The sequence below is a fragment of the Typopeltis vanoorti genome, chromosome 11 (assembly GCF_054136105.1).
Source record: "Typopeltis vanoorti isolate ZY-2024b chromosome 11, IOZ_Tvanoo_1.0, whole genome shotgun sequence".
Lineage (NCBI taxonomy): Eukaryota > Metazoa > Arthropoda > Arachnida > Uropygi > Thelyphonidae > Typopeltis > Typopeltis vanoorti.
In genome coordinates, this window is record NC_143559.1 from 1,769,721 (window position 1) to 1,784,413 (window position 14,693).

General features: G+C 37.0%; 1 protein-coding gene across 1 annotated transcript in view; it reads left to right on the forward strand.

Annotated features, from left to right (window-relative positions):
• The window catches only part of LOC150101267 (sonic hedgehog protein-like), a 164,975-nt gene that overhangs the window by 89,428 nt on the left and 60,854 nt on the right, over positions 1–14,693 (forward strand). Inside the window, exon 2 of the mRNA XM_090400337.1 lies at positions 9,796–10,057. Coding sequence (XP_090256463.1) covers positions 9,796–10,057 — 262 coding nt within the window. The remainder of the gene's footprint in view (positions 1–9,795; positions 10,058–14,693) is intronic.

Sequence of the window (14,693 nt, forward strand, 5' to 3'; positions counted from 1 at the left end):
TTAGCTAGGTGTATAGGAGCTTGTTAAAGGTGGGCGGGATAAGTCTTCTCAGCCACTGATTTGCAATTCAGTGGCTTCTCATCCGAGAATATGACTTTCTTCCACTTCTCAACATTCCAATTTTTGTACACTTTTGCCACTGGAGCCACTTTTTCTGCACTGCCTTCGTCAACAGCTGCTTCTTTTTTTGGTCTATGGGCAGTTCTCCCTGCTTCCAACAATAAGGACAGTCATGTCAGAAATATAATTTAATTTCACTAGTTGACAAGTCTCTCTATTTAAGTCTATAGCAGACAATCATGGATTAATTTTGCTTTTCCTAACTAGTAAATGATCTTGAGTAAATGTAGTTTTCCTTTTTCGCCCACATTTTCCTTTTCTCTCAGGAGAAAACGTACTGTCTCCCTAAACCTCTTTAAAAAGGCATTAATATTACCCAAACAACATCACACTCGTTGGAAATTTGTCCTTGAGTCGTGGATGTGCTGAGAAAGAGTACATATTTTTGAAAGCTTTCTTCGAGATGTATCCATTTTTAGCTACACAAAATGAATAAAGCACTACCGATGTCAACTTGTTTACACTATTAAAAAACGCACATTATTATACACTATTAATAAACATCATAGAGACAGTTAAAACACGCAGCACGCAATCAAAATAGTGAAGTAAAACCAAAACTAAAAATAGTAAATCAAAACCAAAACTAAACCAACACCAGAATTATTATGAGTGGAAACAAAAACCAAACCCAAACCAAAAAGTTTACGAAAATTCGGATTAATTTGTTCGGTACTGTAATTGCAGTGTTATGCAGATGAACAAATTAGTTGTGACACTCACCTGATTTGCATCGGTAAATGATTTCACAACTGTCGTTAAAATACAAACTAGTATCTTTGTTAAGTAACAAAGCAGTTTACAAGGCTAAATAAAATACTCACAAAATCTTTTATTTCAAAATCTGCCATTCGCGTTGTTTTCTATCAGGCTTTAGAGAAAACTGTAACCGAGAATGAGGGTACACGGAATGAAAGATAAGAAGGTGAAGCAGTAAACTGTCATGGACATGAAATTATATTATTGTTTTAAACCATTACCAATGCTAAGCAAAGTGTGTCCGTGAATTTTTTTCAAGTCTAGGCTACTATATGCAGGCTGCTGACCCATCGATTGTTTTAGTATCCCATAATACAAAGCACACTGCTGCAGAGGGAATATGTGTATATTGCTCTGAATTCTACACATCCGAATCAAGTATTATCATGCGAAAAACTTTCACAACTATCTCTGATCCAGAGTATTTCAAAAATATGGAGATTCACCATTTTATCGCTTGGATATGGAAAATATACAAGCAGTAAAATATACACTGCTTGGAAAGAAGTCAAGCGGACATCATACTCTGAGGAGACAGCCATCGCGCCCACCTTAATAAGATGTAGGACTTCTCGCAACGATGAATGCAGCAATCCTACTGGACATACTTTCCCCAAACGTACGATAGTGATCAACGGGAATTTGGACCATTCTTCCTATATAGGCATCTAACGACCTAAGATCCCGGACTGTTCTGAAGCGGACGTCCCTTGACCTCATCCGACGCTCTAGTTCATCCCGCAGATGTTCAATAGAGTTGAGATCAGGGCTCTGTGAAGGCCAATCAAGTGAAGTGACGTTCATGTCCACAAACCACGCAGTTACAGCAGTAACCTTATGACACAGTGTATTGTCTTGCTGAAAGAGACAATGGTCAGTTCCGTAGAAACGCCACAACGTAGAAAGCGTTGCATGGTCCAGAATTTTGAGAAATTGTCGAAGTTCATTGTTCGTGGTACGACAAACAGCGGTCCGAGGCCAAAACATGAAAAACAGGATACCATCTCACCACCACCTCCGAATTTTATAGTTGAGGTTACGCATCCTGGCAAGAGACGTTTACCGGGCATCTGCCACACTCACACCAGTCTATCTGCTTGGAAGAGAGTGTAGCATGATTCGCCGCTCCATAACACAGCTTTCAAAGCTTCCACGCCTCACTGTACACGATCTTTGCATCACTGAAGAAAACAATGAATGTGGTTCGAGTCATGTGAGGCTTGTATATTGCGGTCCTACAATAGAAACCCTTGTTGTGAGCTGCGGTCTGAATGTTTTTGTGCAGATTCGTGTTCCAGTCGATGTCTGAAACTCCACATTCAATGTGTTCGCCGTCGAACGGCGGTTTTACATATTTATCCTTCTCAGCACCTTGCGGTCACGTTCGGTGAGTGTGGTGAGTCGTCCACTGCAGACAGCACTTACAATTGACTCCCTGTACTTCCAACTCAATATGGTATCACTGATTTCGACCTGGAATGACCCAGTTTGTGAACAGATAAGCCTGCAACATGGCATCTTATTGCAACGCCTCTTTCAAACTCCGTCAGTTCCTTTCTCGCAGTCATTTCACCCAGACACAGTTGTCCTGACTTGGGAGCATCATATTCCTCCAAGTTATACTACCGGCTACAAACACGTGACTCGTTGCATGGAACGGCGGTGTTCGTTACTTCTTTCCAAACAGCGCACAATGTCTTCTGCATTGACTTAACCATAGGATCGCCGGGTTTAGCTCCTGAAAATAAGACCTCAGTAAAGGTCGACACCATTCTGATTAATGATCCTTCTTATCATTCAAATATCATTTTTTAATATTAATAATAATAATTTTTACTGATCTTCGAGAATAGTTACCAAAATACTACTAGTAGGTCTCTTTCCTTCGCTCTTAGTTAAAAAAAGTTAAAAGAATGATAAATTTCATGATACATTTCGAATATAAGGAAGTTAATAACTGTAGTTATTTTAATTGCATGGCGAAGTGTTTAAATTGTAGCCATTAGTTTTAAATATTTTTTTATATTTCATTTCTAATTATATCGAGAAAGAATTGTAATACCGCTTGAAGATTGAAACAATTACGATGCTACAGGATTCGAGATTTAATTTAATTTGAAGCTGCTATGCTTTGTAAGTATCGATGATGAGGTTAAGACTGGATTTTCTATTTTCCGAACCCGTTCGAAGACCGTAACTGTTTAGCATTTACGATTGCACCGAGACCAGATGGATAGTTAGTTGGTTGCTTGGATAATGACAGAACATGCAAAGCTGTAAGGAGAGCGGATTTCTTCAAACTGCATGTGTTCTTTTATTGGCTTCGCTTGACTGGAATTACAATTGAGTCTACTAAATCCATGAGAACAATATATTATGTTTATCAATAGAATGCTCTCTCGCCAGTTCATCTGTTTCGCAGGACGAAAAGAGTTTCAGGTAGGTCTGGATTGACAGCCAATGCAACTAAGGCTATAAAGCTAGTGGATTATCTGGTTAACTGCATTGCCCCTGTCTGCCTGTTTTGGGGGATGAAAATCCAAGTTTCTGGGAGGAAATCCCTGCCTCTACGTATGAGACCGACTAACTCATCTTCTTCAGGGAAGGGAAAACCCTGCTAACTCCTTACGGGACCTGTTGATATCGAAAAACCCTTAGAAAGGTTCACTGCGAATATTCGCTGAAGGGGATTCGAAATCAGGTTTTTCCAACGTAAGGCAAACGTCATTTTTCTCAATTTAACTATAGAAGCGCCTTCCTTCTCTGGCCAGTTTGCCTGTTAGGCGGATGAAATGCCCGGGATTGGGTATTAAAGAAGGCTAAGACCATGGGGCGAATATCAAGACGTGAGTACTGCATCGAAAGAAAAAGTGTTTGTTATACTGAATTCACTTTGAAGGCGCTGACAAAATATGGCGTTTATAACGTGGTTTAGAAGACCAAACGTCGAACTAAATATTAAAAAAAAAAAAAAAATAGAAAAAGTAATGTAGCTACACGGTGGAGACTGACGTTGCTAACATCCGCTTAAACCGATCCAATTTGTGTGGACTAGTTTCAATCCGTTTACTTTCTACTACTGTTATCTTCACCATACAAGACAAGAAGAGTTTTGACAAGATTATCCTTGGTTTAGACAAGGATAACTTTGTCTAAACCAAGCAAAGCAGCACAGCACCTCCAATGAAAGTATCGTGCCTGATTTAGGTTGTATGTACTTGCTTAGTTCGCATCTGCTTTACCTGACGAACAAACGTCTGAACTGCCATTTATTTATTACCACATCTCAACACATTTGTGGATTATCTACCCATTACTCTAGTCTGCTGGCATTGATTTAACAGTTGCCCTTTCCAACTATCCAGAATAAAGTAGAACGATGCTCATTGAGAACATATAAAGAACAAGACTTCTGGCAGTTGACAAACCATTACTATCTCTCTCGCTTTCTGCCACTGGACGCTAACGAGTGCTGTGCAGCTCAGTGAACCGAAATGATGCCCAGCCTTACTTTCTATTCGCTGCAGTAAACAATCGGCTAGCTCAATGTCTCACTACCGGAACCTATTACGTTCGTTGGTAACCCTGAAAACCCACCGGTCGTATATCAAGATGAGAATGAGTACCTCCTCTTGGGAAGCACCGAGTAACGACGAGAAGTCATCCCAATAAATAACGATGCTGTGCAATGACCGACGGCAATTGCGTATCTAGCATACGCCAGTAAAGATAACAGCAGAGCGTGAACAGGTAAAATCAGATGCTTGAAACCAAAGAGGATACTGTAATTGTTCTCATCTCATGCCTCGCCCTAGCAGTAATATGTTCACACCTATTGTATATTACCGCCCCAAGGCTTTCGCAGGAAGCTAAAACCGATGGAAAAGTAATTCTGAACCAGTGCTAAGCATTTCTGTGAAATCCTTGTTAGATTAGAAAGAAATAGACTAGGTCATTATAAATAACAAGAACTCCAAAATACTTAAACATACCGGTCTAACTACTTGTCAAACGCCAATTAAAGGCACATACAATATATGTGGGATTCAGTAGAACTGCTGCCGTTGAGTGATTAACTGGACCCGATATTCAATGGATTTGAGTGAAGGGAACTAGCGGTTCATACTGACAGTAGGACAAGCGTAACCCGACAGATAGAGTATTCAAGACATGTCTTTCGAACGGTAGTACTGCAGAAGTAAAATCCAACGACAGTGTCAAAAAGTTAGTGTACGACTTATAAAGTTCGACCCGTGTTTCTCTCGCAAAATGCGGTAGTATCTATTAGTTTTTCCCGCTCATCCCCACACATGATGTTCGGCAATGTTCCTATAGAGAATTTAATAAAACCTGGTATTTCGCATAAATATGGATCAATCGTTCTCTGTTGTTGCAACAATCGGATTCACTTTGAAGCGGAAAAAGGTCTCTTCCCCTTTATTTAATTTTATTAAATAACAGCATCTATTTAAATGTCTTCGAGCCAGGAAGGAACTATTTCCAATAATTTTTTGTCAATAAAAAAAAGAGTACTATCATTTCGCTTACAAAAATGCAAATTTAATGGAATTTATTATTATTACTTGATTCACATAATTGATACACAGTCAAAAGACGATATCACTTAAACAACAATTTGATGCTGAACAATTCAGATTCTGCCCAAGTATCTAAGAATAGTCTGTCAGGTAGTATCGTAAAATATGGACTGTTCCAAGTAATGATTTTTTTGTTTGTAGATCATATGACATATGGGGTCATTTCGTTGATGTTTAATTGCTATAAATAGTTGGATAGCTTCTTTGAAATTGCACCAAGTGCACCGATAATTATTGGAATGACTTTGGTGTGTTTAAGCCTTCCAACTTCGATTGCCAGATCTCGATATTTAGTGATTTTTCCAGTTCTTTGTTGTTAATGTTGCTATCACTGTTACTGCGATTATCAATAATCCAAACCTGTCGATGTTCGATAATTGTCATGTCAGGTCTATTGTGTTCCAAATGCCCATCAGTTTGTATTCTAAAGTCCCAAATAATTTTTGCTGTTTCGTATTCCAATACTGTCTCTATTTTGTGCTGCAACCAGTTATCAGAAGTAGGAATGCTATATTTTTTGCATACATGCCAATGAATTACATGGCGGTATTTATAGTCAGTTTGAACTATCTTGCTGCAGACAATGATTAGATGTTCTACAGTCTCATCATTCTGATTACATAATCTGCATTTGCTGTTATTGTTGATGTTCAAAATTTTTGCTTTGATTGCATAAGTTTGTAATGCCTGTTCTTGAGCTGCTAGAATAAATCCTTTTTTTATATATATCCATATTGTACCAATTGGCACGTCTTGTTCACGTCAATTTTGTCCTCAGTATATCGATGAAATTGGCCATTCAAGGGTTTATTATTTTTTTTTATTTGGTTGTTTTGCTGTTCCTTTTAGTAATCAGATTTGTTTCCTCTTGCTTTTAGAAGGCCCTCTTGTGTAATTGCTTGAAGCATTTGTTCAGAGCTATTGGAACTATTTCCAATCATTCTGCCAATAAAAAAGAGTACTATCATTTTGCTTATAAAAATGCAAATTTAATGGAATTTATTATCATTATTATTATCATTATTATTATTATTTTCATCCAACAACCTGGAAGCAAATAAAATCCCTTAGCTTGTGTAAATATACATTTGAAGTTAGTACCTCTTGGAATTGTTCGTATTTTGAAACATAAAATAATTTAAAATCGTTCAGTTGAATTTTCAGTCATCGATATTTCGGTTGTTTTAGAGAGAATTATGATGATGTCTGTGGCAGGTTCACGTTATTCAAAATATTCGCTGGCATATGACGTACTTTTTTCCCCCCTAAAAATTTGACTCAAAACTGGGGTGCGTCTTATAGCTGCAGGTTGAAATTTCAGTTAGAATTTTGATCGGTCAAAATTTGTTATTTTATGCTTCTAATCTCGCCCTTTTGTCATACGTAATTTCGAGTTAAATATGTAAGAAATTTAAAATACAGATAACTATAACTAATTAAAGCAGACAACGGATGCGTTCCATATTGTGAACAACGCACGGCGCTCGCCAGTTGTTTACACGCAGTTTCACAACGACAACTGACAAGCCACGCGTCCAACGGTCTTTCGAGTGCAATAGAATTTGTGATATTCTAGTGTAGTGTTTATGATTATTTTTATTATTGACCCATGGATCAAAAGCAATATACACATCGCTATAATAATGCTGTCAAACTTGACGTCACTGCATATGCAAAGAAAAATGGCAAATAGAGCAGCAGCACGGTATTTTGGGCAGCCGAAAAAAATGATACGATATTTGGAGAAAATAAGAACAGGACTTGAAGCGACTAAACGTAATAAAAATAATCTCCGTAATGGAATTGTAAAATGACCAGAACTTGAGGAAGAATTAAAAATGTGGGTATTAGACAACAGAAAATCCGATATTTCAGAATCCACAAAAACGATTTCAATTCACCAATCCAAACGAATGTGAACAAACAGAGGTATCGCTGAATTCGCAGGTTCAACATCTTGGCGCTGTTGGTTTGTGAAAAGAAATAACCTACGTGTGCGAACGAAAACAAAAATATCACAAAAGATGCCGCACGAATATGAAAACAAAGTTATTGACTTTCATAAGTACGTCACGAATGCTACGAAACAAGGGAACTTTGAACTTGCAAATAGGAAATACGGGTGAGGTCCCTATGACATTTGATGTGCCTTCAAAACAAGACAATAGATGTCAAAGGTGCAAACAGTATTGTTGTTAAAACTTGTGGTCACAAAAAAAATTAAAGATGATTTATTATTCGAAGAAAGCAATGACTGTTTCTAATACGGAAGAGATTTCAGAAGATAATTTGTCTAGCTCTGAAGATGAGGATGAAGTTTAAAATCGTTATTCTAATTCCACATTTTTTCCTTCATACATAATTGTTTTACACCAAAATTCTCTAAAGTTGTTTTCAATCACTGTATGATGTTATAATTATTTTCAAAAATGTGTGTGTGTGTGTGTGTGTGTGTGTGTGTGTGTGTGTGTGTGTGTGTGTGTGTGTGTGTGTGTGTGTGTGTGTGTGTGTGTGTGTGTGTGTGTGTGTTTTCAATAAAATCATTGTTTTCCTCAAAAAATGGCCCTGAGAAACAGGTGCGTCTTATATGCCGACAAATACAGGTAAACTTCAATTATGCAATTCGACTAAGTGGCGGTAATTTTGTAAAAATCCGGCAAATGTTTCAAAAGTCACAGCAAGTTTTTGAAGCTTCGATTTTTTATGCAGTTTCGCAAATGCGTAAATCTGTTTTATTTAATTCATTCATTTAATTATTTTATTTTATTTATTTATTTATGTATTTATTTATTTAATTAATTAACTTTTGAAATATAGTTTTAGAATACTTACACACACACACACAAAATTAAGAAATCCCAGACCACACACCTTGGCAAAACGTCAAAATTATAATTTAATAAAATTCTGTTTTGTCAGAACGAATATTTCAGCATGAGACTAATTCGCACAACTCACAAAGAGTGACTTTTTTTTTCATACATAGGCATGCTTAAATACGTATTACTTCATCTTTCACTACGCGCTATTCCCGCTTCCTATGTCGCATCTAAGTGTTACTTAGATGCGACTTCTTGTTAGTACAACTCTCAACCGACCTGTCGCTGGGGGGGGGGGATATATTTTTGACTGTAGCAGCGGGAAAAAACCCTACTGCCCGGGCCCAAGACCGGCTAACTTGGCTATAACTGAGGAAGATCCTCACGTCTCTGACGAGAATCGAACCTGGGACACTCCTTCCGCAGTCATCTGGATGCGAAGCGCAAAGCCACTAGGCTAACCGCGCGGACCGCACAGATACATATTACTCATAATCATATTTTGTAAAATAAATAAATAAATAAATAAATAAATAAATAAATAAATAAATAAATAAATAAATAAATAAATAAAAGCGAACCTCTTATTAGCACATATTCCAACGAATGGTACGTACCCTTCAGTTAAAATGAAACGGATTGGAACCGCAGCAACTATACGAGGAATGTTTTCTACACGTTTTCACCGAATTTGAAATTTCAAAACGGCTTCTTCTGGAAACTTCAATCTCTCATTCTGGAAAACATACAAAAAAATTAATAAAAACTTGCGATTGGCAGAAATATCCCACTCACGTCGTGTCCTAAGATCCTACTATGTTAACACTAAGTAACCGTAATCAGACATCAAAAATGCTGCTCGCTTTCTTTGCCAGAATTTTTACAAATTGTTGTTACAAATTAAATATGCTCATCATGTTGGAAACAACAGACCTTAGAAGAAATTAAAAAAAAATGTGTACTTGAAGGCAAAGCAGTTTACTTTAAGGAATATTTTATTTGACCCTTGACGGCAGTATTACTTTAAGCATATCTTGAATTACTAATTCAAATATGAAATTTCATATAGAATTCAGAAGACGAATAATACAGCTTTTGTTTTCATTATTAAAATTAGGTAAGGACGATTGAAAGAGTTGCAAAGGCATAAAGTTATCCTCTCTTAACTAAGAAAACAGACAAGCCATACTTCTCCAGTCACCTGGCAAAATTTTTACTTTTTTTTTAAAGACGACCACCGTGGGAAGAAGTGAATTAAACTGCATTTCGGAACACATTTAAGAAACTTGATATATTCATAATTCTTGCTTCAGCAACAAACAGGTCTCAAGTTGGCGGTAAACATTCTTCTTTCTGCCATAATATCAGTAACAACGCTGAATTCCTGATCCATCATTCTAATCACTCTCACTTATGTTTTTTTTTTTTTCCAATCTTTCTGACAGTCTATGATGCAAAGTAATAATACTTTTTTCTCTTCTGTATTTTGTCTGTTTCAGAGGTGCAAAGAAAAGCTGAACACTCTTGCCATCTCCGTGATGAACCAGTGGCCGGGGGTTAAACTCAGGGTTACAGAAGGTTGGGATGAAGAAGGTCACCATGCTGCCGATTCATTGCATTATGAAGGGAGGGCGGTGGACATCACGACCAGCGACAGAGACAGATCAAAGTACGGAATGTTAGCCAGACTGGCGGTGGAGGCGGGTTTCGACTGGGTGTACTACGAGTCACGATCCCACATTCACTGTTCAGTTAAATCTGGTAAGGATTCGGATTTGTCTAGATTTTTTAAAGTAAATCAAATTTGTGCTGCTTTTATGTGAGATAGTGAGAAAGAGAGAGAGAGAGAAAGAGAGATTAAAGAATTAAATAAATTGATAAAAACAAAGATTACAGATAAGTATTGATACAAATGCAACAAAAGTGCTCTCTCTCTCTCTCTCTCTCTCTCTCTCTCTCTCTCTCTCTCTCTCTCTCTCTCTCTCTCTCTCTCTCTTTCTCTCTCTCTGTGTGTGTGTTATACACAAGTGTTATACTACATAGGGGGGAAAGTTACTTTTTGATAAGAGGAATCACATTTTAGTTCACGGTAATTTATTTGCACGATAACCGTTTAACGACGAGCGTGAAATACCTGAAAATGAAGTAAGTAATTAAGGCTTAAAGTTAAATAAGATCTAAAAAAACTTAGGAAAGAATGAGAACTCTAGACTGCATACTCAAAGCACGGAGTGCACTTTTGCGCATCACGTTGTGATCCAAAAATTTTGTAACATTCCTTTTAAAAGAGTAAAAGAAATATCTTATTCGAGATTCCGTAGACTTTTCAAAAAACAGAATTTCAAAATTTTCAAACGCGGCAGTGTATGTACGCCGAAATTTTCTTCATCTTTTTTTTTCCCCTTTATTCTATATAGCAGAAGTCCTATCAAGCCCTTTTGAACTGTTTTCGAGGTAGAAAACTCGCTTTTTGGAAAATTAAAAAATTAAATGTGGGTTACCTAACTTTTTTTTTTTTTTTTGTCAGATGCACACCAAAAAACTACATCTGCAAAATTTCAATTTTGTGTATATCATACCATGTGGATAAAAGTTTGGATTTAGCCAATCATTTAGTAATGCACACAAATACACGAAGTGTGTTTATTGAATATATCTTCCGACAGATTAGTACTAGAAGGAAAAGGTAACAGAAAGATGAACATTCAGGAATTATGCAAAAGCGCTCTCTACAGAGAATGGCCCGCGTCACGAAGAAAGAAAAGAAAAAATATACTGAAATCCGTATTATTAATCTTTATACATATAATTCGCTAAACGATAAAAGTTTAGATCAGCTCTGTAAAGGTAAAATGTTCCTTCGTGTCTAATTCGAAATGAATTAGACTTGTTTGAAATTCTGGTTAGTAATTAAACTGAAGCACTAATAATACATACTGAAACATATTAATTCATCATTTAACTATGACCCAGCCTAGACAGCCAAATAGGTAGTGTCTTCGCTTTACAGCTAATAGACTGTGGGTTCGGATCTGAGTGACACGGATATTCGCGGAAGTCTTTAATTGAAGAGGTGTGCGAGATAAGATACATGATCACGAGGTCTTTCGTTCCCCCACATTTCATGCCATGTTATTAACTTTCTTAATATCACAAACCATAAAGGACAATATTAAAAAAATACACCAGCATTGCGAATAAAAAACGCACACAAAATAAACAAAAATCATAAAAACTCACACAAGTACAACTAAAAGTTGCAAAAATAACAAAAATTGCACTTCAAAACTATGGCCTTAAAACAATCATAGATGATGCAGCGCCACTTCTCACAGAATCTAAACATTAAATGTTCACTCCAACTAGCTAAACTACACTTTACATCAGTCCTTCCATAAAAAATATGTACTTTTTGCACATCCATACGCCCGTTCCTCAGAATTTAATGAGAATACCAAACCGATCATTTTCCCTCCAAATTCTAACAACTCACCACAAGTGAAAATCGATTTCCTATCGTCTAATTACGAAAACAACGAATCCATCTTTCTCTGAGACTTTGATGTTGATAACTCAAGATGGCTTCCCCTCTTCTAACTCTTCTTTACAAAGGGAAAGAGTCAGCCATCAAACTATCCTCTCTCACCTCTCGTCTGTCGCAAACAATGGAGAAAATAAACAGGCAATTCTCTTCAAGGACTCGCCAATTAATTAGCGAACACTAATATGGATTCCTCCACAGCACATCTCCTAGTCATCCTTACCACCTTTAAACATGGAAAGCTTTGGCATGAAGAAAATCGTGCACTTCCTCTTGATATTTCCAGGAGCATTTGATAGCACAAGCAGCTCTTTACCCACTTATCATCTTATTGGCTGTCATCAAACCTTTGCGATTAGGGCAGTTTCCTCTTTGCTTGTTCACTGCGTGTCATAAACATGGTTTCCTCTCTTCAGATTTCTTCCAGAATAACTAGTACTGTACTTTTGCTCACACTCTTCCCGCTAACATTATGTCGGTAAGAGTAAGCTCGATTTCTTTCTTCACTTGGAAAAAGCTGAAAGTGCTTAAATGATCAGAGCTTCAAGATCTTCTAGAACCAATGTCTTAAAAATCAATCTCCTCGCCATTCTCCAGTGTTCATGCAATGTAGTGAACCTGAAGTAACCTTTTTAAAATTTGATCTTGTATTATTTCTCGTAAGAAAGACAAGAACGACCCTAGTCATTTACGCTTAATTTTGATAAGACTCATATCTGCAGCGAGGATCGGGTTTCCCTTCTTATGCTCACATACACATTAGTCTTTCCTAGAAGAAACACGATATATGTCTTAACTGTACTCAAAAAAATTGAATGGAAGACACCTTCTGCCAAAAGTAGTCTTCTCACCTATACGACCTATAACGATATATAAATCCTAAATATCCTTAAAAAATTATATCTTTTTTCCACTTGGGATGGCGTATCACAAACCTCGATAACAATGCTTGAATGTCATCTGGACGAGGATGGCTTGCTTAGCAGATAACTCAGTCCAATTACTTTGCGGAGGTTCTGTATCTATACTACCTTCTGCATGTAGGTACTGTCCAAATGCTACTATTCTTCTAAAACTGTAAAAACACGACCACATACTGATATGATCGGTATATAAAACAGTATATAATATCGTTTCAAACTTATCGAACTTCTCTCCCGCCTCTTTTATTTTGTCCACTTGATCACTGTTCTTTGCAACAATCCTAATCAAACCAGGTGCCCAAGTAACAGGTCACTCTCTCTCTCTCTCTCTCTCTCTCTCCCCCTCTTTCTTGATCATGTACTCACATAGTACTGATGTATTACAGGTTTTGCGACCTGTCATGTGTGGAGTTGATATATAATCTATATGTATGTATGTACCTGTGTGTGTATATATATATATATATATCCACACACACACATATATATATATATATATATCTGTGTGTGGGGGGGGGGGGAGTTTCATTTACTAGGTTCATATACATTTTAAAAAAAAATTGAATGACTAGAAACTGAGAAAAATGAAAACAAAATTTAATAGCACAACTACTTCCAGCTTGTATCAGCCTTCTTCAGGTGCACAAAGAATAAATAACCAGTAAAACATAGAGAAAATAATTGTAAACATCACGCAAAGTTAGTGTATATATATTCAACGTTGAAACGTTGAAGTCTGCGCATTCAAAACTGTTCTCTCGTTGGCTTCATTGTTGGGCGTATGCATACGTATAATATCTCGCGAACGCCAGCATTTGATCGTAGCACAATGACTGTCTGAAAGGTTGTAACTCAGGTTGTTGTTGAGATGTAGGGGGTTCAGAATGATTTCTTTTGATTCTATTATCTTTCTTTCTAATTCATCGTGGCAACGGAAAATGTTATTAGACTTGTCCCACAGGACTGTATGGCTAAGGTTTTCTTCATTACGATCGGCCGAGAACAGCCGATTGTAATGAAGAAAACCTTAGCCATACAGTCCTATGACTTGAACAAAGCACTGGCTCGCGTTCTCCTGTAACTGACGTCTCTCTGATGTTCTTCAATGCGTAACTCGATCGATTTCTCTGTTTGATGAAAGTATGGTATATCACAGTTGCACCAAATCTGATAAACACCGGGATATTTAAGGTTGTGATGTCTATGTTTCGGACGATTCACTAAGGAGCGGATTTTCGGAAGAGGAATAAATAAAGTTCTTATGTTGTATTTCCTAAGAACCTTGGCCAATTTGGGTGAGACAGAGCTTATGAATGGTATAGAAATATTATTTTTCACCCTACTGGTCTCTTCATTATTGCGAGCGGGTGGATTTAATAGAATTTGTGAATTTTTTTTTTTTTTTTTTGTGAATAACCATTTAGTTGAAAAGTAGACCTGAGAAAATTGAGTTCTTTGTTAAGTTCTATCTCATCATCACGAAGAGAGCGAGCACGATATCCTAGTGTAGAAATGATTCCAAACTTTTGAGGAGGATAATGATGGGATTGACCGTGGAGATATCTCTTGGTGTGGGTAGCTTTTCTGTAAATCTAGATTTTTAATTTCTCAGAGGAACGGGTCAGTTTGATGTCCAATAAAGGAAGAGAACCAGTTTCAAACTCAGTCGTAAATGTTAAGTTCGGTGGTGATTATTTAGATGTTCTAGGAAGTTCAGGAGAGATTCACGGCCATGGCTCCAAATCAGGAAAATGTCATCAATATATCTTTTCCAAATTCTTGGTTTTAAAGGATAAGAACAGATGGCTTTAATTTCCAGATCTTCTAAATAGATGTTCGCAAGTACAGCGGATTACCCATTGCAAGGTCATAATTTTGTTTATAGATGGTGTCCTGAAACTTAAAGTATCCTGAGTGGATACAATGAGTAAGT